At 56.4% G+C, this 23,100-nt stretch overlaps 1 protein-coding gene across 4 annotated transcripts in view; it reads right to left on the reverse strand.

The window, feature by feature from the left end:
* The window catches only part of CFAP46 (cilia and flagella associated protein 46), an 89,054-nt gene that overhangs the window by 37,257 nt on the left and 28,697 nt on the right, over positions 1–23,100 (reverse strand). For all 4 annotated transcript variants that reach the window (XM_047703377.1, XM_047703376.1, XM_047703378.1 and 1 more), the window contains 14 exons: positions 22,683–22,816; positions 21,308–21,520; positions 19,969–20,134; positions 19,513–19,662; positions 18,888–18,995; positions 18,473–18,639; positions 11,198–11,329; positions 10,668–10,830; positions 6,591–6,675; positions 5,196–5,334; positions 4,215–4,398; positions 1,669–1,828; positions 1,269–1,474; positions 267–428 (listed from right to left, as the gene is read on the reverse strand). In XM_047703377.1, coding sequence (XP_047559333.1) covers positions 267–428; positions 1,269–1,474; positions 1,669–1,828; positions 4,215–4,398; positions 5,196–5,334; positions 6,591–6,675; positions 10,668–10,830; positions 11,198–11,329; positions 18,473–18,639; positions 18,888–18,995; positions 19,513–19,662; positions 19,969–20,134; positions 21,308–21,520; positions 22,683–22,816 — 2,169 coding nt within the window. The remainder of the gene's footprint in view (positions 1–266; positions 429–1,268; positions 1,475–1,668; positions 1,829–4,214; positions 4,399–5,195; positions 5,335–6,590; positions 6,676–10,667; positions 10,831–11,197; positions 11,330–18,472; positions 18,640–18,887; positions 18,996–19,512; positions 19,663–19,968; positions 20,135–21,307; positions 21,521–22,682; positions 22,817–23,100) is intronic.

Here is a 23,100-nt window from a genome sequence, read left to right on the forward strand (position 1 = left end):
GATGCTGGCGCTTCCCCTCTGCTCCAGAGAGCCGGCCTCCCACCCACACGCCTGCGACCAGAGAGGAGACACGCGTCCTGGGTCACCCTCCTAACAGCCCGGGGGTGTCCTCCACTTTACGGAAGAGGACACTGAGGAACAGGGGGTCTGTCAGGCCCCACAGCCTGGGTGTGTCCAGGCCCAGCCACGTGGACCCAGTCTGTGGCCCTGGCCTTCTGCTGTTGGGGGGCCCAGACACGTCCCACACTTGAATGTGTGCGTGGTACCTGCTTGGGGTCTCTGCTCTTCTCTCTGTCCTTGTCCTCCTTCTCTTTTTCCTTCCCCTTCTTCTTCTCCTTCTCTTTCTTAGGCAATAACAAAGGTGAGCTGACTGTTGCTTCTAGAATTTTACTTTCTGAAATTGCTTTTCCTGCTGTTAATAGAGACACCTGCGGAAAATGAAATCCGGATTCGCACCGTTAAGAGCAGCCGTGTACACGTTCCTGCACCTGCTCAGGTCTGAGGGGCGGCTAGTGGTCCTACGGCTCTGAGGGGCAACCTGCTGTCTACTCGGGCACCAGGGCCACACCAGTGAGCCTGCCCCAAGCACAGGGGACTGTAGTGTCCCTCAGTGGATGGGACATTACAGTCTCCAGGATGCTGGACCAGCGGGGACACAGAGCCGACCTCCAAGGAGTGCCTGTCACCTCCATGAAGTGAGTTCACGTCTCTAATTGAGAACACGTAGAAATTTTAGCTGTTCTCCTAAAAGAAGTGTTAAAGAATCCTTGTTTTGTGGATGGTGGGAGAGTGGGCTGGGGCATCTTGAAGACCAAGGATGCCTTCCCAGTCTGTCTCATTCTTCCCACTGCCAAGGGGTGACAGTCCCACTGTCCCCCAGGCACACTGCTGGGAGGGTCAGGGGCATTGCCCTCAAATGTCCTTGAGAACCAGAAGCTCCAAGAGCTGCCCTGGGAGGACCCTGTAAAGAGATGGTGGGGATGGGGGATGCACAGAAGAAGATTCTGGAAGCGGAGTGCCAGAGTGCCAAGGGGCAGGCAGAGGCAAGCATGGGCTGGCTGTCCCCCCACACACCGTTGCCCTGGGGTACTTCGTGGCGGATGGGCCGGGGTGGTGGCGCGTTGCAGGGAAGAGTGTCCCTGGCCACTGCAGTGGAGCAAGGCTGTTGTCTGTGGGTTGCACCAGCTGGCGAGGCCCGTGGGCTGCAGGGGAGGTGTCGGCGCCTGCCAAGAGCTGGGGACGGGGCAGCGAGGAGCCTGGCACCTCACCTGCCAGATGCGCCTGAGGCACATGTAGGCCAGGAGGCAATATTCCTCATAGCCAGCGGCACTCGGGGACACCATCAGCGCCAGCAGGGTGTAGGCCCGAGCCAGCGCCTCCAGCTGTCTCACGTTCCGGAGCTTCTCCATGGGGACTGTCCCCATGTCCTTGGACACCATGCTTTCTGGGGCTTCCTGAGTGGACAGTGGCTCCTCTGCAACACAGGGGTGCCCCAGCCATGAGCCGTCCTGACCGGGCCCTTCTAGAAGGCATCCTCTGCCATCAGGGGCCAGGCCGGCCTCAGGGATACTGTCCCAGGGCTCCTGCCCCGGCCACAGGTCCCAGCAGAGGCCGCGAGGATACGTCCATGCCGGGCCGGCCCCGAATCAAAGCAGACCGCACCCTCACCTGCCCCCTCAGGTGTGTCCCTGGCTGGGGTGATCAGCATCAGGATGTCGACCGCCCACTTCAGGTGGAAAATCACGTCTTCCATAGGAAACTGCTTGTAGTACAGCCATTCGCTGAGCTCCAGGATGTACTCAACTTTCTGCCACTCATTCTCTGGTTTCTTTGAGACGAAGCAAAAAAAGACAGAAGAGACACGCGCTTACCACTCAGCATCCCAAACGCTGAGAAGGGCGGCGTCCGCTGCTTCCTTTTCTGGAAGCCAGTGGTGGGCCTTCACCCCGCCTCCACGCGGCAGGACCCGCGAGCAGGACATCTGCCGCCCACACTCGTTAGGACCTTTCTGTGGCTCATAGTTTTGTCCCAAGACCAAAGCCTGGCACAGTCTCTCCGGGTCCTCCAGTCCCCGGCCTGTGCCCGCCTGCCCCTCCCAGCCCCCCCGCCCCGCCTCCTCAGTCGGGCTGTCTTTGGTCCGTGAGCGGCTTTGTTTCCGCAGAGGGGCCTTCAAACCTGTATGGGAGGCACGCTCTGGATGGTTCTGAGGTTCAGCAAAGCTGCAGAGCCAGGGAAGACGCTGCTCCATCCCCCGGGCAGCCCCAGAGCCCAGCCCGAGGCCCGGCCCTTGCACAGACTAGGTCACAAACCACGGCACGCGGCAGTGGAGCTGCCCCCGCCCTCCCAGAGCAGAGCCAGCCCGGCCAGTGGCCCCTCTGCTTCCCGCCTGCTGTGCCCCACGCCCCATGCCTGACCCCCAGCGAGTGGAGGGGGCACTGCCGTCCGTGGGGCGGGAAAGGCAGGGAGGAGGAGGGGGGCGCCGAGGAGCAGGAGTTTGACCTCAGGTGTTGGGCGGACGCATCGTGAGATGGAAGGGGCGCGGGCGGGCAGCGGGGCGTGGGAGGCGAGGGGAGAGGGGTCCAGGCTCAACACTAAACTGTGAGGCGACTGGGGGGGGAGGGGGCGTTCAGCCTAGGAGCCTGGCTGAGATCATCAGGGAGGAAGGCTTGTGGAGGGAGGGAAGCCGGGCCCTGAGCCCCCGCCACCCCACTCAGTAAGTGGTGGGGGGGGAGGCTGAAAAAAAAACAATGCACGGAAGGAGAGAAAAAGTGTGCCCGGGATGCACGAGGAAGTCCTATAGCTCAACGATAAGAAGAACCAAATGAAAACTTAGGCAAAGCATCAGAACAGACATTTTTCCAAAAAGGATAGACAAATGGCCAATACATGTATGAAAATGCATGCATCAGTCACCCGGGAAATGCAATGAGATAGCTCCGTCGCCGCCAGGATGCTAGAACCAGGCGGCCAGGTGACAGTGTCACCCGGGCATGGAGAGACTGGAGCCCTCACCCAGCTGGTGGGAAAGCACTCCTGGAAGGTTAGGTGGGGAGACCCCGCGGGGCCCCGCAGTTACGCTGCTCGGGCAGAGCCTAAGAGAAACGTGACCGTGTGTCCCCACGGGAAGAACACAGACACCCGTGTGATGGGAGAGCAGCAGCCCTGAGCAGGCGAAAGCACGCACACAGCCTCACACACGAGGTCTGGACACCTTACACTGCGTGGAAGAAGCCGGTCACAGCGGACACACCTTGTGCAACTGCACTTGCATGACATGTCCAGACAGAAAAACCTTTACAGGCAGACAGTGGACTGGTGGCTCACTGGGGCTGGCGGTGGGTGGGAAGGACAGTGAGAACAGACCTATGGGGTTTCCGGGTGGCGATGAAATATTGTACCGTTGACTGTGGTGATGGCTGTGTGACCTTGTGAATTACTAAAAACATCTCGTACCCCTGAGGAACAGGGAGCACGGGAGGAGGGGACTTGGGGTCAGTGGGAATGGACAGCCTTTGCAAGAAGGCTGGTGCCTTTCTCTGAAGCAGTGGGGGCCACGCTGCCTGGCCCTGGTGAACCTGATGGGGACCTTGGTCTTCACCGACCACTCAGCATTGACCACACAGAGCAGTGTCCTGACCCGTCCCAGTTAACTCCTTCCCGAGATTCGCCCCACCCCGGGACCCTGGCTCAGTCAAGAACCCTCCCAGCAGGACATGCTCCACGAGAGAGATACGAGAGATGCTCTCTGGAACAGGTATTTGGGGCCGGGGAGCGTCTTCAGGACAACCTCAGTCCCCCCCTGCCAGGGCTTCCTTGTCCTTCCCTGAGTCCCACCTGCTCTGCACCAGGCACCTCCCCTCCCCCGATTCTGCCCCCGTGTCACTCCCAGTCTGTTCGGTTCTTGTTGGCATGGGGAGTCTCAGAAGGCTGCAGAGCCCTGCTCCCTCCGCAGCCCAGTCCAGCCTCGGGCATCCCCTCCTCGGGTGGACTCCCCTGCAGAACAGGACGCCCCACCTGCCAGGTGCGTTCCTCCACGCTGGGAAGGTGCGATAGAAGAGAGCGGTCTGTCAAGCGCCCTTGACTCATCAGAAGGGCACATGCCCTCCCTCAACTCCTCTGCTGGACGAGGAGGGGCTCAGCCTCCCACCACGGGTCACGTCTCTACCCCAGAAGCTGAGTTGCAAGCACCCGAAGCCCCGAAGCCCCGGTCAGACCTGCAGGGCCCGGATGGCGTTGTGGTGGCAGACCAGCTGCCCGGACACGCTCCTTGAGTTCCAGGCCAGACGGCGCCACATGTGTGCCTGATAATCTTCCCTCTCGTCCTTGAACTTCTGGATTTCCATTGTGAAGTTCTGACCAAGTCTGGCTTTCACAATGACCATATGTTTAAAAATCAAGCTTAAAAAAAGCAAAAGAAAAAATTAGTGCTTGAAGGAAAAACAATTAAATATAGATGATGCATCTGAAACTAAGGAATTCGTGTCCTTTTCCTAAAGACAAAGACAAAAGACAAACAACGGAGCCCAGTTCCTCGCATCTGTGTGCAGCTGATTTCCCTCCGGTGGGGAAAGAGAGCGCACTTGGGAAGGCCGCAGAGCCAGAGCCGAGGAGGGAGGTTCTGGGTGGGGGGGGATGTCCTGGGGGGAGGGGAGGGGAGAGAAGGGAGGAGGGGAGGGGAAGGGAGGGGGTGGGGAGGGGGAGGTGAGGAGGAGGGGAGGAGGGAGGAGGGGAGGGGGGAGAGGAGGGGAGGGGGGAGAGGAGGGGAGGGGGGGAGAGGAGGGGAGAGGAGGGAGGAGGGGAGGGGAAGGGGTGAGGAGGGAGGAGGGGAGGGGTGGGGGGAGGGGAGGGGAGGGAGAGGGAGGGGAAGGGTGAGGAGGGAGGAGGGGAGGGGTGGGGGGAGGGGAGAGGAGGGGAGAGGAGGGAGGAGGGGAGGGGAAGGGGAGAGGAGGGAGGAGGGGAGGGGGGGGGGGAGGGGAGAGGAGGGAGGAGGGGAGGGGAAGGGGAGAGGAGAGGAGGGGAGAGGAGGGAGGAGGGGAGGGGAAGGGGAGAGGAGGGAGGAGGGGAGGGGGTGGGGGGAGGGGAGAGGAGGGAGGAGGGGAGGGGAAGGGGAGAGGAGGGAGGAGGGGAGGGGGGGGGGGGGAGGGGAGAGGAGGGAGGAGAGGAGGGAGGGGCGGGGGAGGGCCGCCGAGGCTCACAGGCGGTGGGCTGTCCGCGGCAGCGCCTGCACGGCCTCGTCCAGCACCTTGAGGCCGCCCTCCCAGTCTCCGTGGTCCGCGTGGCAGTGGAACAGCAGCCCGTAGAGCGCAGCGCGCAGCGTCAGGTCGTCCTCGGCACCTGTGGCGGGAGGGGCCGGTGTGCGGGGGCCAGGCTGGGCGGCCCGGGGCCCCCCCACCAAGCCCAGTCGGCCTGGCTGAGCCCCACGGAGCTTCCTCCGCCCGCAGGTGCCTCCTGAGCGCCGCCCGCCCCCGCTGAGCTCGGACTCGGCGCCCCGACCCCAGGTCCTGCTGGGGTCCCTCCTCTGCGGCTCTACAGATCAGGCGGCCGGGGCAGCGCCCTTAGGTGTGGAAGCGGCCTGCGGAGGGACGGAGACAAAACTGTCCTGTGGACTTGCCACTGCACACCCCAGGGCGCGCCCCAGCTTCCGCACGCCGGGGTCCCACCTGAGCAGAGGCCCCGCCGTGGGTGCAGGACCCGCGGGGGCTCCGTTTGCATGGTGGGCCCCGGAGCAGACGAAGGCCATGGCCGGGGACACTGCTGGCGCCAGCACCCACTGCGTGGGACCTGTGCACCCCCATGGCCTCTGCACCGCCAGCGCAGGTTCTCAGTATGCAGGGTCCCTGCCGCCCACACCCAGCAGCGGGACCGAGATGCTGGTCAGCTTCTGGGACTGGGCCACAAGGGCTGCTCCTGCCTATCCTTTCAGGCCTGAGGGGCTGGGGGCCCTGCCCTGTGCCCCACGTCTCTTCCCTCCGCGCCAGGAGCCCAGGAGCCCCCGTGCGCTCTTCGGCCGGAGCCTGTGGGAACTGTCAGGCTCAGTGCTCCGAAGTCAGTAACACGTGGTCCTACTTTTCGTTCATTATTTTAAATCAAGTTTCTCTCTCCGACAGACGGGAACTTCTCGGGGACTGGAGACTGTCCCCAGCATTTACACTCCCCAGCAGATACTGCCAGATATACGGATGATTATTTTTCTCAGCAGAATTAAACATGAATTCTTAAATATGGTTTTACGTCCTAGTTCAGTTTGTGTTTTGGTTTGGTTTTGCAAGACAACATCTCCACCTTGTGTGGAAGTGCAAGACTGTGACCAATCTGCCGGGTATCCCAGGGGCTGGGTCCCACAGCAGCCACGAGGCTGAGCGAGCGGGCCCTGACCCCAGGGCATCCAGGACGGGCCCCTAGTTGGTGTCCTTGAGCACACCATGGGGGCTCCATGAGGTTGTTGCCCATCACACCCCAAGTGAGGAGCCGACACTCCCTGTGGTCTCCGTCCGGATTAAGCAGGCTTCATGCAAGGCTGCCGGAATTCACGGCTCAGAGCACTTGCCTCTCCTCGTGCCTGTGGCCGGGTCTGTCTTGTGTCTACAAACCTGGGAGAAAGTGACCTTCTGTCATCCCTCCACTGTGGGAGTCCGCCGTAGGCCACTGGTGAAGAAGCAGCACTTTCCCTTTTCCCTGCAGTCGAAACAAGGAGACGTACATACAGCAAGTTGTGAGTTACTCTTTCACCGTTTTGAGGTTTATTTGGCTCAGTACCTAATTGCAGAAATTGCAACTAAATTTCTGAAATACTAAGTCATGAAAAGCGAAGTCACATTTCACCCAGGAGAAGAATCTCCCAGCCCATGAGCCCGTACACAGAGACCACCCCCAACACAGCAGCTTTTCCAATGACATGAAGTGTCCAAATCCATTTTAGAGACTGAAATCAGTGGGGTCAAAAGCACATTAGAAAAAGCTTATTAAGAAGGATGCCTGGGTGGCCCAGTCAGTTAAGAGTCTGACTTCGGTTTTGGCTCCGTCCTGATCTCAGGGTCCTGGGATCGAGCCCCACGTCAGGCTCCATGCTCAGCAGGGAGTCTTCTTAGGATTCTCTCTGTCCCTGCCTGCTCCTGCGTGCTCTAAACAAACACAAATGACTCGTAGGAGATGCAAACGCAGTGCTCAGAGGCAAGTTTACAGCTGCAAAGGCCTACATGGAAAAAGAAGAAAGATGTCAAGTGAACAACCGGAATTTCCACCTGGAGGAACTAGAAAAAGAACAAACTAGTCCCAAAGCCAGCAGAAGGCAGGTGGTAATGAAGGCAGGTAGAATAAAGTAATCGACAAAACAGAGGTTGGAAAAATAACAGAGAAAATCAATGAAAAGATCAAGTAAATTCACAAACCTTTAGCAAGACTAGCAAGGAGAAAAAGAAGACACGAATAACTAAAATCAGAAGTGAAAGTGGGAATTTCAACACCAGCCCTGGAGAGATAAGGGTTCTAGGAGAACCCTGTGGGCTAGCACACACCAACCAACTACAAGACTGGAGGAAACGGGCAAATACCTTGGAACATGCACACTGCCTACACTGACTCCACAAGAAATGGAAAATCTCAACAGATGTACACAAGTAACAACTGAACCAATCATCAGAAACCACCCAATAAAGAAAAGTCCCGGACCCAATAGCTCGTGGTTGGATTCTACCAAATGTCTACACAATCGACAATAATCTTCCTCAACTTTTCAAACACTGAAGTGGAAGAAATACTTCCAAAGTGATTCTGACACCATTACCTTGAGAGCAATCTAGACAAACACACAGCTAGAAAAATCATAGACCAATACCCATTAGGAATTTAGATGAGGGAAAAATCCTCAACAAAATTTAGCAAATCAAATCCATGACCACGTGGGGTTCATCCCAGGAGTACGAGAGTGCTTCCACGTAACATCAATCAATGTAAGACATCACGTTAATAGAACGGAGAAAAACTCCACAATCATCTCAACTGATGGAGAAAAGCATTAGACAAAATCCAACAGCTTCTCATAAAATCTCAGAAAACTGGGAAAGATAGGAACATTTCTGAACGCATGAAGGGTATTAATCAAACCCCACAGCTGACGTTGTGCTCAGTGGTAAGCAACTGAAATGCCTCCCCTAAGACCAGGAACGAGATGAAGATGCTTTCCCTGCTGCTGTTCAAAATTCTACTGGAATTCCAGCCAGAGTAACAAGACAAGAAAAAGAATAAAAAGTTTCCCAAATGTAAAGAAGAGGTGAAACTCTCTCCATTCACGGATGATATGATCCTATATATAAAAGAATCCCAAAAAGTTCCCAAGAAAATCATTAGAGCTAATAAATCAACTTAGAAAACCTGTAGGACACAATATAACAGTTTGTGGTTTTTCTATATACCAGCAACTAACAATCCAGAAAGGAAACTAGGAACGTGCTGTGCACTTACTTGTGTCCCCCACCACTACCGCATTCACGTGTAGAAGTCTTCGTCCCCATTGTGCTGCTATTTGGGGGGTAATTAGGATTAGATGAGGTCATGAGGGGAAGGGTCCTTCATAAGACCATAAGATGAGACAGAAGAGATCTTGCTCTGTCCCCACATTGCCCCCAGAGGAGGACACAGCAAGAAGGCAGATGGATGCAAGACAGAAGAGGGCCTTCAGCAGAACCGGGCCACGCTGGTTCCCTGGTCTCAGAATTCCAGACTCCCGAAGAACACGACACAAACTTCTGTTGGGTAAGCCGCCAGTCATGCCGCGTGTTGTTACAGCAACCAGAGCTAAGACAGAAAGCAAATTCATTTACACTAGCACCTAAAGGAATTAAATACTTCCAAAGAGGTAAAAGACGTATCTGCCAAAAACGATGAAAACATCCCTGAAAGAAATTAAGGAAGACCTATATGAATGGGAAAACATCCATGTTCATGGATAGAAAGGCTTTAACATGTTCAACTGTACGTATTACCCAAAGTGATCTAAAGATTCAACACACCCGCCTCAAAACTCCAACACCGTTTTTAGAAGAAATGGAAAAGCCAATCCTCAAATTCATGTGGAATTGCAAGGAGGCCCCAAGCAGCCACAACAATCTCAAAAAGGATTAATAAACTTGCAAGGCTCCTAGCTCCTGACTCCGAAATTTGTCACAAAGCTACAGTTGTCAAATCAGTGTGGCCCTGGCATTACGACAGACACACAGACCAGTGGAATAGAAGACAGACCCCAGAAGTAAACTCTTCCGTAAATGGTGAAATGAGTTTTGACAAGGACGCCAAGATCATTCAATGGGAAAAGAACAACTTTTTCAACAACTGGTGCTGGGACATGGGATTTTCACACAGGATGGAACAAAGCTGTCCCCCTGCTTTACAGCGTATACCAAAATTAACTCAGGTGGGGGGGGAACCCTGAACACAAGAGGTGAAGCTATAAAACTCTTAGAAGAACACACTGGAAAAATTCTTCATGACATTAGATTTGACAATGGCTCCGTGGATGTGACACCAAAACATGGGCAAAAAGAAAAAAAATATTTGAATTTCATCAAAATTAAGAACCTCTGTGCATCAAAAGATTCCACCAAGGGAGTGAAAAGGCAGTCAAACAAATGGAGAAAAAAAATCTGCAAATCTTATGTCTGATAAGGAATTAATATCCAGAATGTGCAGAGAACTCTTTACAACTCAACAAAAAACAAACCAATTCAAAAAAGGGCAAGGAACTTGAAAAGACTTCCCCAAAGAAAATATGCAGAAAATAAGCACATGAAAAGATGCTCTATCCTTAGTTGTAAGAGAAAAATCAAATCAAAACCACAATGAGGTACAGGGGCCCCCGGGGGGCTCAGTCAGTCAAACATCTGACTTCGTTCTGACTTTGGTCCCCGCCAAACCTCCCAGAGCCTGTCTGTCCGCTGGCTTGGAGGCGTCACTGGGCCCTGGGCTGAAGGCTCAAGAGGCCGTGCTCATGGGCTCCTGCACGCTCTGAGCACCGACCTCTGTCTGCCAACGACTTGGACCTGCAGGCCTTCGTTTCGGAAGGATCCCGCTGAAAACTGCGGGTTTACAGGTAGAAGTGTGGCTTCCCTGGCAGACAGGAAAGGTGCTGGAAGCCCTGTGGGGAGCCGAGGCCTAGGGCTGGGAGTCTCCAGGATGGGCAGAGGACACTCGTGGTCAGCAGGTGAGTGGGACAGTCCTCACTGACCTGCACACACCCTCTCAAACTGGGTCTGGGCCCAGCTCTGCCAGCCTGAGGGGCTGGTGGACAGAGGGAGCCACACAGGGACGATGCATTCACCAAGGCCGCCCATGCTGGTGATGGGGGGGGCATGGGGCGGAGCCAGGCCAGGACGCCGGCTCTTCTGTGGTTTCCCTCAACTGTCTGAGCCTCCTGCTCTGTTCCAACCTCCTCCGACCCTTCCTCTCTCCTGCTGGAGTTTTCTGGGTACGGGTCAGTGTTCTCTAGGCGAGGAGGGAGGGAGGGGTGGGGTTTTGCCCAGCTGGGATTTTGGAAATGCCCTTGTCCTCCAGGCCCCCCACTCTGCTGGCCTTCACGTTCCCGGTTTCAAGAGCTCCTGGGGTCTGCCTCTCCTTGGGATCTCACCCACCCTTTCTGGGAGAGGCCTGCCCCGCCGTGGCCCCACACAGCACACCTGCTTTTCCGCTTCTGTCTTGTTGATGATGCAGATGATCCGCTGTAGGACGTTCTTGGTTGTCCTCCTGCTGGCTGCGGAGGACAGGAACGGAAGCCAGGTGTTCCAGTAGCGCCTCACGGCCGCCATCACCAGGGCGCGGCTCCTCGCAATGCCCCCGAACCTGAAAGGGAATCCCCGACCTGGCCAGGTGTAGACAGGGATGGACAGTGCGGCAGCAACACGTGAGGCTCCTGGATTTACAGGGGAGGAGGTGGGGTTGGGTGCCGTGAAATAGCCCTCCATACGGGCGCTCCCCCCCTCTGATGGCCACGTGGCCTGTGGTGACCTGCTCATGCCCAAGTGGGGGGGGTGGGTGTCACCATAAAGGATGAGACAGCCCTGGCCATGGGGCCACCAAGGGAGAGCCGGCCTCAGCGGCAGTCCCCACTGAGCATCGTGCTCGTCAGTTCGTGGCACTGCAGTCACCACTCATCGCCCACGTGCAGCGTGCACCCCACAACACCAGCCCGGAGCGCGGCACGGCGTACTTGGCGCTCTCTATGAAGGCCTTGGCGGCCGCCAGGCGCAGCTGCTTTCTCCCCTTCAGGTTCTCCATGATGCTCCTGCCCTGGACGCAGGCTATGGCGCTCAGCATCTCCGCCACCAGTTCAGTCTCGACCCTGGAGACAGAGAAGGGCCTCAAATGCAGGACGGCCTTCAGGGGAGACAGGTGCTCTGCAGGAAGGTGAACGAGCCCTGGGGGCATCCACAGGAAACTCATGAAAGTCCCTAAGCCATAGCTAACTAGCTGAATCCGGTCGACCCACGGAACCTTGACAAAGAATCATGAACTGGTGTTGAAACGACTCACTAACGTCTCTGTCGTGCAGCAGCAGTGATTGAACACGACAAGCCTGTCTGCTGGGCCCTGCCCTTGTAGGATGGCCAAGTGCCACCCAGAGTCATGGGCCCCATCCCGTGTGCCCCAGTGTGTCTGGTCCCAGGGGCTGTCCACTGTGTGCTGAGAGCCCAGTCCTATACGGTTTCAACTCAAAGCAACGTCAAGAATGCTGTGGGATCCCTTCTTCCTCAAGGTTTCCTATCTTAGCCAGACTGTGGGTTGTGCACATACAACACCACATACACTAAGAGGTCACCCCTGTCCAGTGCTGGAGGGGAGCAAATCCCTGAAACTCCACTTAGTGGGGTACTGGATGTATTCTAAGAGAAATATACTGGATCCCAGGTAGACTCCCTCCATGGGCCACCTGAGTCTATTTTTGAAGTGTCTCTGAAAACAGCTTCTAGTTGGGTCTGTCTTATTGGATCCAGTGGGGTGAACCCTGCAGTTTAACTGGAGAGCTCGTCTGCTTACATTTAGTGGATGCATGGATGCAGTTGGGGTGGAATCTTCCACTTTGCTTTGCTGTCCTTTCGTCCCATATGTTCTTCCTTTCCTCCACTTTTTTGGGTTAATTGAATATTTTTTGGCATTCCATTTTATCTCCTCTATTGGATTTTAGTTATGCTTTTTAATTATTTTTAGGGACTTGCTCTAGAGATCACAACATACATTCTTAACTAGTCACAGTCTATCTTGAATTAACGTCTTATCATTTCACGGGTGATGTCCAAACTCTGAACAGTAAACTTCTGTGTACCTCATTCCTATTGTTTGTGCTATCGTGGTCATGCATTTTACTTCTACATTTATTTAATAATCCCACAATCCAATGTACTTTGGTTTTAAACAGGCAAGTGTCCTTTAAAGGACCGACAAACTGAAGGTGGGAGCCTTTCATGTTTGCTCACACTTTCACCACTACGGGTGCTCTCCGCGGCTCCTTGGGCCAACTTTCCACCTGCTATCGTCTTCCTTTAGCCTGAAGAATTTCTTTGGGCATCTCTTCTAGGAATGGATTATTTTACCTTTAGTTTATCTTAAAACATTTTGATTTTGAGTTCATTTCCTGAAGGTTATTCTTGGACATGGATTCTGGATGGACAGGTTTTGGGGGGTTTTTGTGTGTTTTATTTTTTTGTTTTGTTTTGTTTAGCACTTAAAGCGTTAGGCAGTCTGCATTGTTTCTGCAGAGAAGTCTGCAGTTTTGACCTTGCTTTCCTGTACGTAGTGCATCTGTTTGCCTTCTGACTCCTTTCTAATGATTTCTCGTTACCTTTGGTCTGCAGCAGTCTGACTACAGTGGACATGCTGTGGTTTTCTGTGTGTTCATCCTGCCTGGGGTCATTGAAAGTCTTGGATCTCTGGGTTGGTGTTTTTAACTGAATTTGAGAAAATGTAAGTACGTATATTTCTGCCTGGCTTTCTTGCCTCTGTCCTGAGACTCCCATTAGGTGTGTGTTGGGCCACTTGGTTCTGCCCTGTGTGCTGCTAAAGTGATGTTCACTTTGCTTTTCTGTCTTTTCTCCCTGTGCTTTAGCTTCAGTGCTGTGTTGACCTGCTGTCAGAGTTACTGCCACTTCCTCAGTGTTTGGACACTAAGCTCTCCCAGCAATGTTTGCAGAGACTATATTTGTCAGTCCTAGAGTTTCCACTTAGTTCCACATTTTTCATTTCTTTGTTGAAATTCCCCCCTTGTACACTAGTTTTTCCACTAAAAATACATTCTCATATTTATAATAGTTGTTTTAAATTTTAAATTTGTTGTCTGCTAATTCCAAAATTTGTGTCATATCTGGGTCTGTTGGCTGTTTCTAGTCAATTTTGTAAAGATCTATTTTTATTTCAGAGAGAGAAAATGTGGGCAAGAACAGGGGAGAGAGGCAGAGAGAGACAGAGGAGCAGACTTCCCACTGAGCAGGTAGCCCAATGTGGGGCTTAGTCCCCGGCCCTGAAAACAGATGCTTAACCCCACTAAGCCACACAGGCATCTGTTTCTATTCTATTGACTGTGTTTTCTCCCGTATGGAAGGACATTTTCTCATTTTCCCATGTGTCTAGTAATTTTTTATCTTATGTTGGACACTTAAGGGCTATATTGTTGAGAGTACACTGGTGAGAGTGTGGGTGGTGTTGCCTTCCTTAAAAGGAAGGCTGGGTTTTCTTCTGACAGGCAGTTAATCTAGTGGCAGTTCCGCTTATCTTCTCAAGATCTGAGGGAGGCTTTTTAGGGCAAGTCTACAGTAGCCCTTATAGCCCTATTCTTAAGGTGTGATCTCTATGAATGCCTGGCAAGTTCAGTGAAGCCCCCCCGACCCTTATTGGTCAATTCCACCATCTCTCTTGATCTTAGAGCCCACATGTCAGTGCCTGTGAGCACACGTGCTCTGTCCAGGAACCTCCTCTCTCACATCACACCCTGCAAATGCCTGCTGCCCGGGCAGCCCCGTGCACGGATCCCTGTTTCACTCCAGTATGTCTTCTGTCTGGGATCCGCTCCTCAGCGCTGGCTAGGCCAGCCCTGCAACCCCACCTGGCAGAGAGCGAGTGTGAATGTGGAGCCAGCCCACTTTTATGTTCCCTCCTGCAAAAATTTCTGCTTTGGACCATCTGTTGTCCAGTGCCCAAAAATGATTACTTCATGTATTTTGTTAAGTCTTACAGTTTTGTTTTGTTTTGTTTTGTTTTTTCACAGAATAAGACTATAATATCTGTTAACTATACCATGGCCAGAAATGGTAGAAAAGGGACTTTCAAATTTATATAAAGACCCAACATTGATGATTATGTTAAATAAAAATGCTGAACAAAGTAGAAATGTCCCAAATACTCTTAGACTACTTCCTTTTAATCTATTTTCTGTCTATTTTAGGGATCCACATGAAATGTCTCATTAATGTATATTCGTTTACATTGATAGTGTGAATGTGAAAATTATTCTAGTAATTGAACACTTGGAGGTAAAAATAGGAGTTGATTAGCAACTGAAATTTTTCATTAAGAACTAAAAATTACATTTACTCTTCAATGTAAGTGCTCTTATAAAATTACTCTGTGACCAATCCCACAGTTTCTTCAAGTAATAGCAAAATGGAAAAATTAGCACAAAAATTTGAAATATGTGTAAGTAAAACAAATGAGCCATCTGCAGTGCACGCCGTGTGGCTGAGTGTGACCATGGATCCTGCCCAGGTTCAGGGTCCAGTGCTCTGAGTGACCAGAAAGATCACTACAAGTGTGGCACCTCTTACAGAACCACGGCGCTCCCGTCTCTCTCTCCTGCCTCCTAGCGCCCAGTACCGCGCCCAGACACGGCCAGCACCACGTGTGCTTGGACCTGCAGTCAGAACCGCAGTCAAACCCAGCGCCTGGGTAGGCAAGTCCACAGGGTGCAGTGACACCAGTTACCACTAGAGAGCAGCGACGTTCTACAAATGAGTTTTTGGAAGCTAATTTTTATCTTAGTAAAAGATTTGTCATTTTAAGATAAAACTCAATTTAAGAATCACTGATGCAGAATGGCAAAGCCAGGGCCCACGTCCTTCATTACCTGGCCGCGTCCTCCTGACCAGCCTTCAGCCAGCAGCGAAGGACATTTTAGCCCCACGGCGGGAGGACCAAGGCACCAGCTCGCCCAAACCAACTCCTACAACGTCTCCGCAGTGTCTCTTTTCAAAACAACTTCTGAATTTCTATCCAGGTGGCACCTGCACATGGCTGGGAAGAAGGGCCTCCTACCTGGCTCCCAGGGCTGCTCCCCGGAGGGAATGACTGCGACATACCTAGCCCTGGCCGCCAGCAGGCACATGCTGGTCTCCGGACCCTCGCCTCTCACTTGCTGCCCAGCGGACCGACGTCACACGTTACCTGTGGAGCTCTGACAGCCATCCATGGGAGCTTAAGTCACTCAGACCCCCCTTTGCCCTCTTCCCAACTTAGGAGTATCGCTGATTATAGCAGGACTTTAATTCCCCTATTCATCATCTTTGTACCTTAAAATGTTACAGCAGCTCCAGGTCTCACGGACCCTGAGCCGGTGACCCCGGACCGCTCACCTTCTCAAGCAAGGACGTTACCACAGCCATTCTCCTCCCTTCCAGACACTCCCCTGCCCTGCTAAAGTGTATCGTCAGGACTTCTACTTTTGTATTGTCAGACCTGATAACCACAAAGAGGTTTCCTCTGTCAAAACGTTAGTCCTAAAACTAAAATATCAGTGAACACCATGATAACGCAAATGTTTTCCACCGAGGAGTCAAGCTGTGTACGGCTCTTGTTTCTTCTGGAGTTTCCAACTGGCTTTTCTCCATTGTATTATTTTCCTGTGGCACAACATGTCAGGTCCCCGTCTTCACTGCCCCGACTCGCCAGGCCGCCTCTGTCCCGCGCTGTCCTTTACACAGGTGGCTCTCTCAGCTGCCAGCACAGCTTGACAACTTTTCTGGGTTGAAACTATTATTTCCAACATCCCACATTTTTCTTTTTTGGTTTATTCCCTTGTTTTTCTGGAGCATATCCTTCAAGGAACTTTCTAAAAACAGGTGTGTGGCACATGTATATTCTAGGTCTCTGCCCGTCTAAAAATGGCTTTCCATACCCAGACTTGACTGAAAGTTTGGATGAGTAAGAATTCTAGGTTTTTAAAATTATTTCCACCTAGAAAGCTCCATTTTTTCCTCCACCTTCCATTGATGGGTTCTCAGAAGCCTGCGGCCCTTCTGTCTCCTGCGACCTTGTTGGACACTGTCGGTGGTGACTCGGCGTGTCCACAGGGGCCACACGCGAGGGTCTCTTCTCTGCCCTGCTGCTCGTGGGTGGCAGGGCCATTCACGATGTAGGGTATCTGCCCATCTCAAACTTCTCAAGGGCACGCTCTGCTCCTGCTACGGTTCCGAAAGTTAAACTCCCCACGTGTCTTCCAGCTTCTGTCACATTTTCTGTACGTCTGTCCATTTTCATGTATTTCCCATGACATTTCCTCACACTTCTTCTGCACCGAGTTTGTGCCCAGCAGAGCTCGATCCTGTGCGGCTCCCGTCCCACAGCAATGCTGTGCGTTACCTCCAAGTGCTGCACCTTCCCGGCGTGCTGGAAGGTTTTTCTCGATGTTCTCCTCCGACCATCGTGCGATTGTGCATCCCAGTAACTCTCTCTATTCAAGCCTGTGGCTAGGATGCTGCTGGGGAGCTCTCGGGACAGGGCTTTGGCCTACCTGCTGCTGGATGGGCCCTCCTGGGGCCCCACGTCCCGTAGGTGCTCCATGGAGGCCGCCCAGGAGCCAATGTGGGCGGAGTCTCCTTGCAGCCCTCAAGCCGTAGGGCCTGAGACCGCCCCTTGGTCCCCGTGTGTCTACCCCGTCCCCCCCTGGCTGCCCCAGGAGCGAGCTTCCTGTGCCCCTGTGTGGTCAGAGCTCCTCTTCACGTTGGGTCTCCTGCCTCGACCTGCCCCTTCCCCACACCAGGCCTCTGCCGTCCCATCTGAGGAGGGTGGGTCCTGGGGGCCTAGGCTGTCCCAACCTGGTCACCACGCTGTGGCCACCCCCAGGGTAGGGGTAGAATGGAAAGCCAGCGGCTGGAGTGCGTGAGCCTGTCTTCTGTTTGCTGGGCGGCGGGTTCTCAGAACGGGAGCTGTCCCCACGACGTCTGATTCTGGGGGAAACTATGTGAACTAACCAGATACGAGGGTTCCTAGTCCAATTCAGATGGTTTTCCCAGGACTTTCCAGAATCAGACCTTGTTCCTTGGGCCCAGGCCCTTGGAGTTGCCTCATGGGAGGGGGGCCTCTCCTGCCCCCAGCTGCCCCGCATTCCGGGAAGTCCCGTCAGTCACCTTGCGCGGCGCCCATCTTGGGGACGCACACTCACAGGGACCACGGCTGACTTCTGGAACTTGCCAGCGTGCTCCTGCTCACAGAGAGGGTGCTGTGCTCACGTCCGAGAGGCGGCGCCAGTGGTCTCTAGGAGCGTGGGCTTGTAGAGCCAGATGCTGGGGCCCCATCCCGGCTCTGCGCCTGCCGGCAGGGCCCATGAATCGCCCTTGACCTGCCTCCGTTTCTCCCATCAACGTGGGAGCCGTGGTTCCTAGCAGAGAGCCACTCCGGGGAGGGAGTGAGGTAGCGCCGCAGGGCCCTCGGGCGCACTGTGCCAGCCCCGCGCTGAGGCCCTGGCCACGGGCTGGCCGGCGTCGTGCAGACGTCTCGGTGGCTTTCACCTGTGGCCCCAAACGTGCATCAGGCGTGTCTGACGAGGGCCGTGGAGCGGCTGACCTCTGGCAGACGCGTCCCCGTCCCCGTCCCCGGAATTTGGGGTGTGGGACAGACCGCTCCCAATGGCCTGTGGCAGCAGGCAGCCTACGACAGGGACGCAGTCCAAGCCCGGGGATGTGGAGCTGTCAGGCGCAGCTGACGCTTGGCCTCGGAATGCCAGACCGGCTGCTTGGCCGTCACGAATGTCTTCATACGCTTGGGTCCGTGATTTCATCATTTCCAGAAAAGAGCCTGAAAAGAACCTCAAGGAAACCCGTCCTCACCTCAGAAACTTTCACCACGGCAGCGGGCGTGAGGCAGCCTCGCACTCACGGGGAGGGAAGGCCTCCGCTTGCCTGCGGCCTGGGGGAGCACGGCCGGCACCAGGCAGGGACCGCTGTCAGCCTGTGGCCTACTCAGGGACCAAGTCAGAGCTCTGGGTCCATCGCGAGCGGCACATGACGCAGCCGGGAGCCCCTTCCTGCCTCTGTGCCCCTCATGTCGCAGCTGGTGAGGCTGGCAAGGGGTGGGTGTCTCGCTCGGTGACCCCCGCCGGCCTTGCTCCTTGGCCCCGCACACTGACGTGCGACACAGAGGCTCCACGGGATGTCCCTGTCCCCCCCAGCCACCGGGAAATGAGCGTCACCGGGACAGCGAGTCAGGTTGGGAGGGCACTCACGGGTTGCACGCCCGCAGGTGTCTGATGCCCATCTGGGTGGCCTTCTGCGAGCAGAGCATGGTGAGCTCGTAGTCGTGCGCCGCGTGGGCAAAGTGTGTGAGCCGCATCAGGGTCTGCAGCTCCACCAGCGGGTCGGACCAGCTGCACTCGGACGCCATCCTCACCAGCTTCAGGGCGGGGGAAGGCACGTCCGTGAGCGCGTCTATGTGCCCGGCGCCGAGCGCGGAGGAGGCACTCGGGGGAGCTCCCACACGGGCCCAAACCGGGTGCCCCGCACCCCGGTGCTGAGTGCTGTGGCAAGGACAGGGTCACGCCCCGGGGCGCCAGTCTGCCCCCTCAGGCGAGGCCCCCTGACCCTGGCTCCACGTTGGAGCCACAGGTTCCAATGAGCGGCCTCAGGTCAGGGGACTCCTACCTGGGCCAGGGGGGGCACGGTGAAGTCCATGAGGCCCAGCCCGTTGCAGGAGTACATCTCCAGAGCGATGAGGACCTGCATCACCGAGTTGATGTCCTCGTTGGGACTCTGGGGGAAGGAAGCATAAGCATCTTCAGCCCAGGGGTGCCGGGACACGCCAGGACATGGCAGCACAGCGGCAACGACCAGAGCCACCGGAGGGTCTCTCCAAGATCCGTGTTCAGCCACCAGCAGGCAGGAGGGCTGGGCCGTGGCCGGGTGCGGCTCCAACTGCTCAGCAGCCCAGGGTCCGAGTCTGTGGGAGCAGAGGCTGCAGGCCCCCGCCCCACTCCCACAGTCTCAGGTTCACAGCTCGGTGGCTCCCTCTGGCCTGGGTGCACCTCCAGGTAAGGCCACAGAACTAAAGAGAGGATGTTGTGGCCCACAGCAGTGACCTCACTGGGGACAGACCTTCCCAGAGGGCAGGGCTCCTCTACAGCATGAGGGAGGCCACCCCACGCGCCCCTATCCCGTGGGGGAAATTTCAGCAGGAGGCTCCTACCCAGCAGGTCTGGGCGCATGGGGACCAGCCCCTTCAAGCCCCCGGGCCCCCCCGACCCTGGCCCGCACCCCACGGCCACGGCACCTGCTCGTCCACGCCCAGCCGCAGCCCGACCTGCTGCTGCAGCAGCTGCTTCCCCTTCACCCAGGTGGCGACAAGCTGCTGCTGGGCACTGGTGGGCACCACCTCCTCGGGCACAGACCCGTCCGTCAGGCTCAGGGCAAACTCGCAGACCTAAAGCGGACAGGTCCTTGCTCACCGGGCCCAGATGTCACAGGGAAGCCCGAGCCAAGACCCAAATGATTTAAAAACAAGTGGACGTGGCTCCCGGTCAAGCCGCATCGGTGGCTGAAGCAGACACCAGTCCCGACGCTGGCGGCCGGACCCCCTCCACCCGGGGGCCCGGAGCGCCCCCAGAACATCCAGGGCTCTGCACGTTCCCCTCCTTGCCCGCACCCTGCTCCCAGCTGCTAGCTGCTCTGCCACCTGTCACCTCCGCTAACGGGTGCGGGTCCCCGGCCTCGCGTGGCGTGCTTCTACCTCCACAGCGGTCCTGACTTCAGAGCTGGCCACCGAGTCCAGTGGGGCGTGAAACAGGTTTGAGCGCACGGGTCTTTTCGATTTCTCTGGCACGTGGGCTGGAATCCACTTAATGATCAGGCCTCGGGCCAGCGTGTTACAGAGCATGGCCAGCACGGTGGGGTGTCTGGAAAGCAACGTGCCGGAGGTGAGGGCACGGCCGCTCGCACAGAGGCAGACGTGGGGCCTCAGGAGACACGGGCACCTCAGGAGTCCCGGCTCCCATCTCACGGGACCAAACGACAGGCGCTCATGGTTCCAGCCCTAGGCCATGGGGCTGTTCTCAGACCGTCCAGGGGACGCTGGCTATGACGAGGGCCACAATGGAGACACTTCAGTCCCCCACTGCAGGTGGCCTTCGCACTGAAAGGGCCCCCCCCCATGCCAGGTGGGTGGGCTCCTCAGGGCTGGGACATCTGTCCAACCGGCCCAGTCGTGGCTCAGGTTAGAACTGTTGAAATGGCCTCCCCGTCCACAACAGCAATCTGCAGGAGAGCGGCCGAGAGGGGAGAGGTGGGTGTCCACGGGGTCCCGGTGGGCGCTTGAGTCGGAGGGGCGTCCCGGGGCCTGCTGAGCAGCTCTGGGTCTCAAGGCCCACTTTTGTTACTTGTCACTTAAAAATCCACACATGCTGCCGTGTCCGGACCCACGGCAACGTCTCTACCTCAGCCTCCAATGCGAAACTCTGACGTCTCATTGCTCCAACCAAAAGCCAAACCAACAACAAGAAAAGAGAGTTCAGAAGCGTCATCCCTGTCAGAAACTCTGACCAGACCTGATGCTTTCCAGTGTCTCGTTTTAGCTCCTCGTTCAGGTCCAGCTGGACAAGAAATCACAGGCACAGATCCTAACCCTCCGACCCTCTCTGAAACCAGCGCGAGACTCCTAGATGGGGTTGCTCTTTCCGTCCATTCTCCCAGGGGACTCGGGTCTCAGCAAATGTTCCTTAAAATCCTTCAGTTTGGAAAACAGTGAGGCGGGCGGGATTCAGCACGGGGCGCTGTGGGGGTAGGGGTGAGCCTCTGCTCAGGGCGCGCAGCTCGGAGACAGAGCCTGCGGTGGCTTGAGCAGCCCTCAGGTTTCCCCGCGTCCCCATCACCGCCACACACCAGCCAACCGCAGCCCCACCGCTCACTGGAAGGACGGCACGGACCATGGGGGCGGGTCTCGGGGCACCCGCCCCACAACAGACCCACATGTGACCCCAGAGTTGCCAGGCCTGAATCGAAGTCTCGGGGCATCAGGAGGGAGACGGCCCAGGAGGTCAGGAGTGCATGAAGCATCCACGGGCCACACCTACCCGCTGTGGCCTGTGGCCTTGACAATGCTCAGGAGGTGGTCCAAGGTGTCCACGAGCTCTCTCTGCCTCCCGGCCACAATGAGGTGGTAGTTGTGGTTCAGGACGTAGACCACCGCGTTCTGCACGATCCAGCCCTCCTGGAGCTCTCGTCCGATCTCGGCAGACCGCAGCCAGCTGTTCATGGCGCTCTGCGACAGACCCTCAATCCAGGTCCTGCGGACACCACAGCCCCCCGAACCCTTGCTCAGACGGCGTCACAGACGCAAACACAACACTTGCTGACGGCCCAGCTCTCCGCGGCATCTGGGGTCACAAAGGTGCCCCTGCCAGGGCTGCCTGCTGGAACCCGCCGTGTTCCCTCCCGGGGCGCTGCCCTGCCCAGCATATCCTGTCCCCCAGCTGGACGTCCTCCCTCGGCACTGAGTTCCCAAATCACACCCCTACTCTGCCTCAAACCTTGGTCCAGGCCACCAGCCGCCCCTCGCCCTCTGCAGGACGGCCCGTTCTCTTGGACCTGTGGCCCCAACGCCTTAGGGTAAGGGGCCAAATGGCAAGTACCCTAGGCTTTGTAAGCCATGGAGTCTCTGTTGCCCATTTTTCTCTATTTTACTTCACAGGCTTTTAATACGTCAAAACCACTCAGCACGTGGGCTGTACAGAAGCATTCGTGGGTTGGGTGTGGCCCGGGCCGTGGCATACTGAGCCTCCTCCAGCACAGGCAGGCCCCTGCCACGTGGCAGCAGGCTCCCGGGGACGGGGCCCTGGGCTGTGCTCCGTGGGACACCCCCAGGACTGAGGCAAAGACACCGACCATGTAACAAACACCAAGACAAACATTCCGAGTGCTAAACGCGGGGGCCGCCCTCCACAGGAGCCTGTTCACCGTGTGGAACCTGCGGGGGAGGGGCTCACCGGCCCCCCAGTGAGGGAGAAGGGTACCACTCGGTACCACGTTCTCTTGCAGGAATACTCAGCTTTAGACTAAACGTGACTACAACCCACCACCGTTAAACCAGCACTGCGAACTACGAATGCTTCCGTGGCCGCAGCTCACGTGGCACATCTTCTGGGCTCTTGTACACAAAGTGCTCCTTCCTGTCCACGTGCACCATGACTGGGGCCCAGACGCCATAGGCAGAGCGGACCACGGCTCCTCCCGTGAGCAGAGCCGCTCCCCTCCGCACCCCTACCCGTCTCTGGTAACACACTGACTGGGAGGAGCCACGTGTGTCACACGCAACACAAGCAACGGCCCTGGTCTGGGCACAGACACCCCGAGTCTGGGCCCTGCCGCCCTCGGCCCCCCAGCCCGCACTCCGTGGCCAAGCCATGCCCGTAGCTGCGGGGGTCGCCTGGGCCCCGTCGGGCCACCTACTGGTACGTGATCCACTGCGCGTTGTCCTCCGGGGACTCGACCGTGTAGCCGGCCGAGTGCTGGCTCAGGTCCTCCGGGGGGCGGGGACGGTTGTTCAGCTCCACACCCTCGGAGCGCAGCAAGTGCACCGTGGCCTGCGAAGGAAGCGTGCGGCACGAGCGGTCACAGGCGAGGGCACCGGGCGCCGGGGGGACGCACAGTCAGGCCTGAGGGGGGCAGACCCTGTGATGAACCCGTGGTCTTCTAGAGGGTCCTCCCCACCCCCCATCTGCCCCACGTCCCCCACGCATACGGCGTCTCAGGAAGAGGAGGCCCCGTTCTAGGACCACCGTCCCGGTCACGTCATCCCTCGGACGTCACTTCTGAGCGTCTGCCCCCCAGTCACCCCACGAGTGTGCACAGACACTGGTGGCTGCTG

Source organism: Lutra lutra, chromosome 14 (genome assembly GCF_902655055.1).
Source record: "Lutra lutra chromosome 14, mLutLut1.2, whole genome shotgun sequence".
In the NCBI taxonomy this organism is placed as follows: Eukaryota; Metazoa; Chordata; class Mammalia; order Carnivora; family Mustelidae; genus Lutra; species Lutra lutra.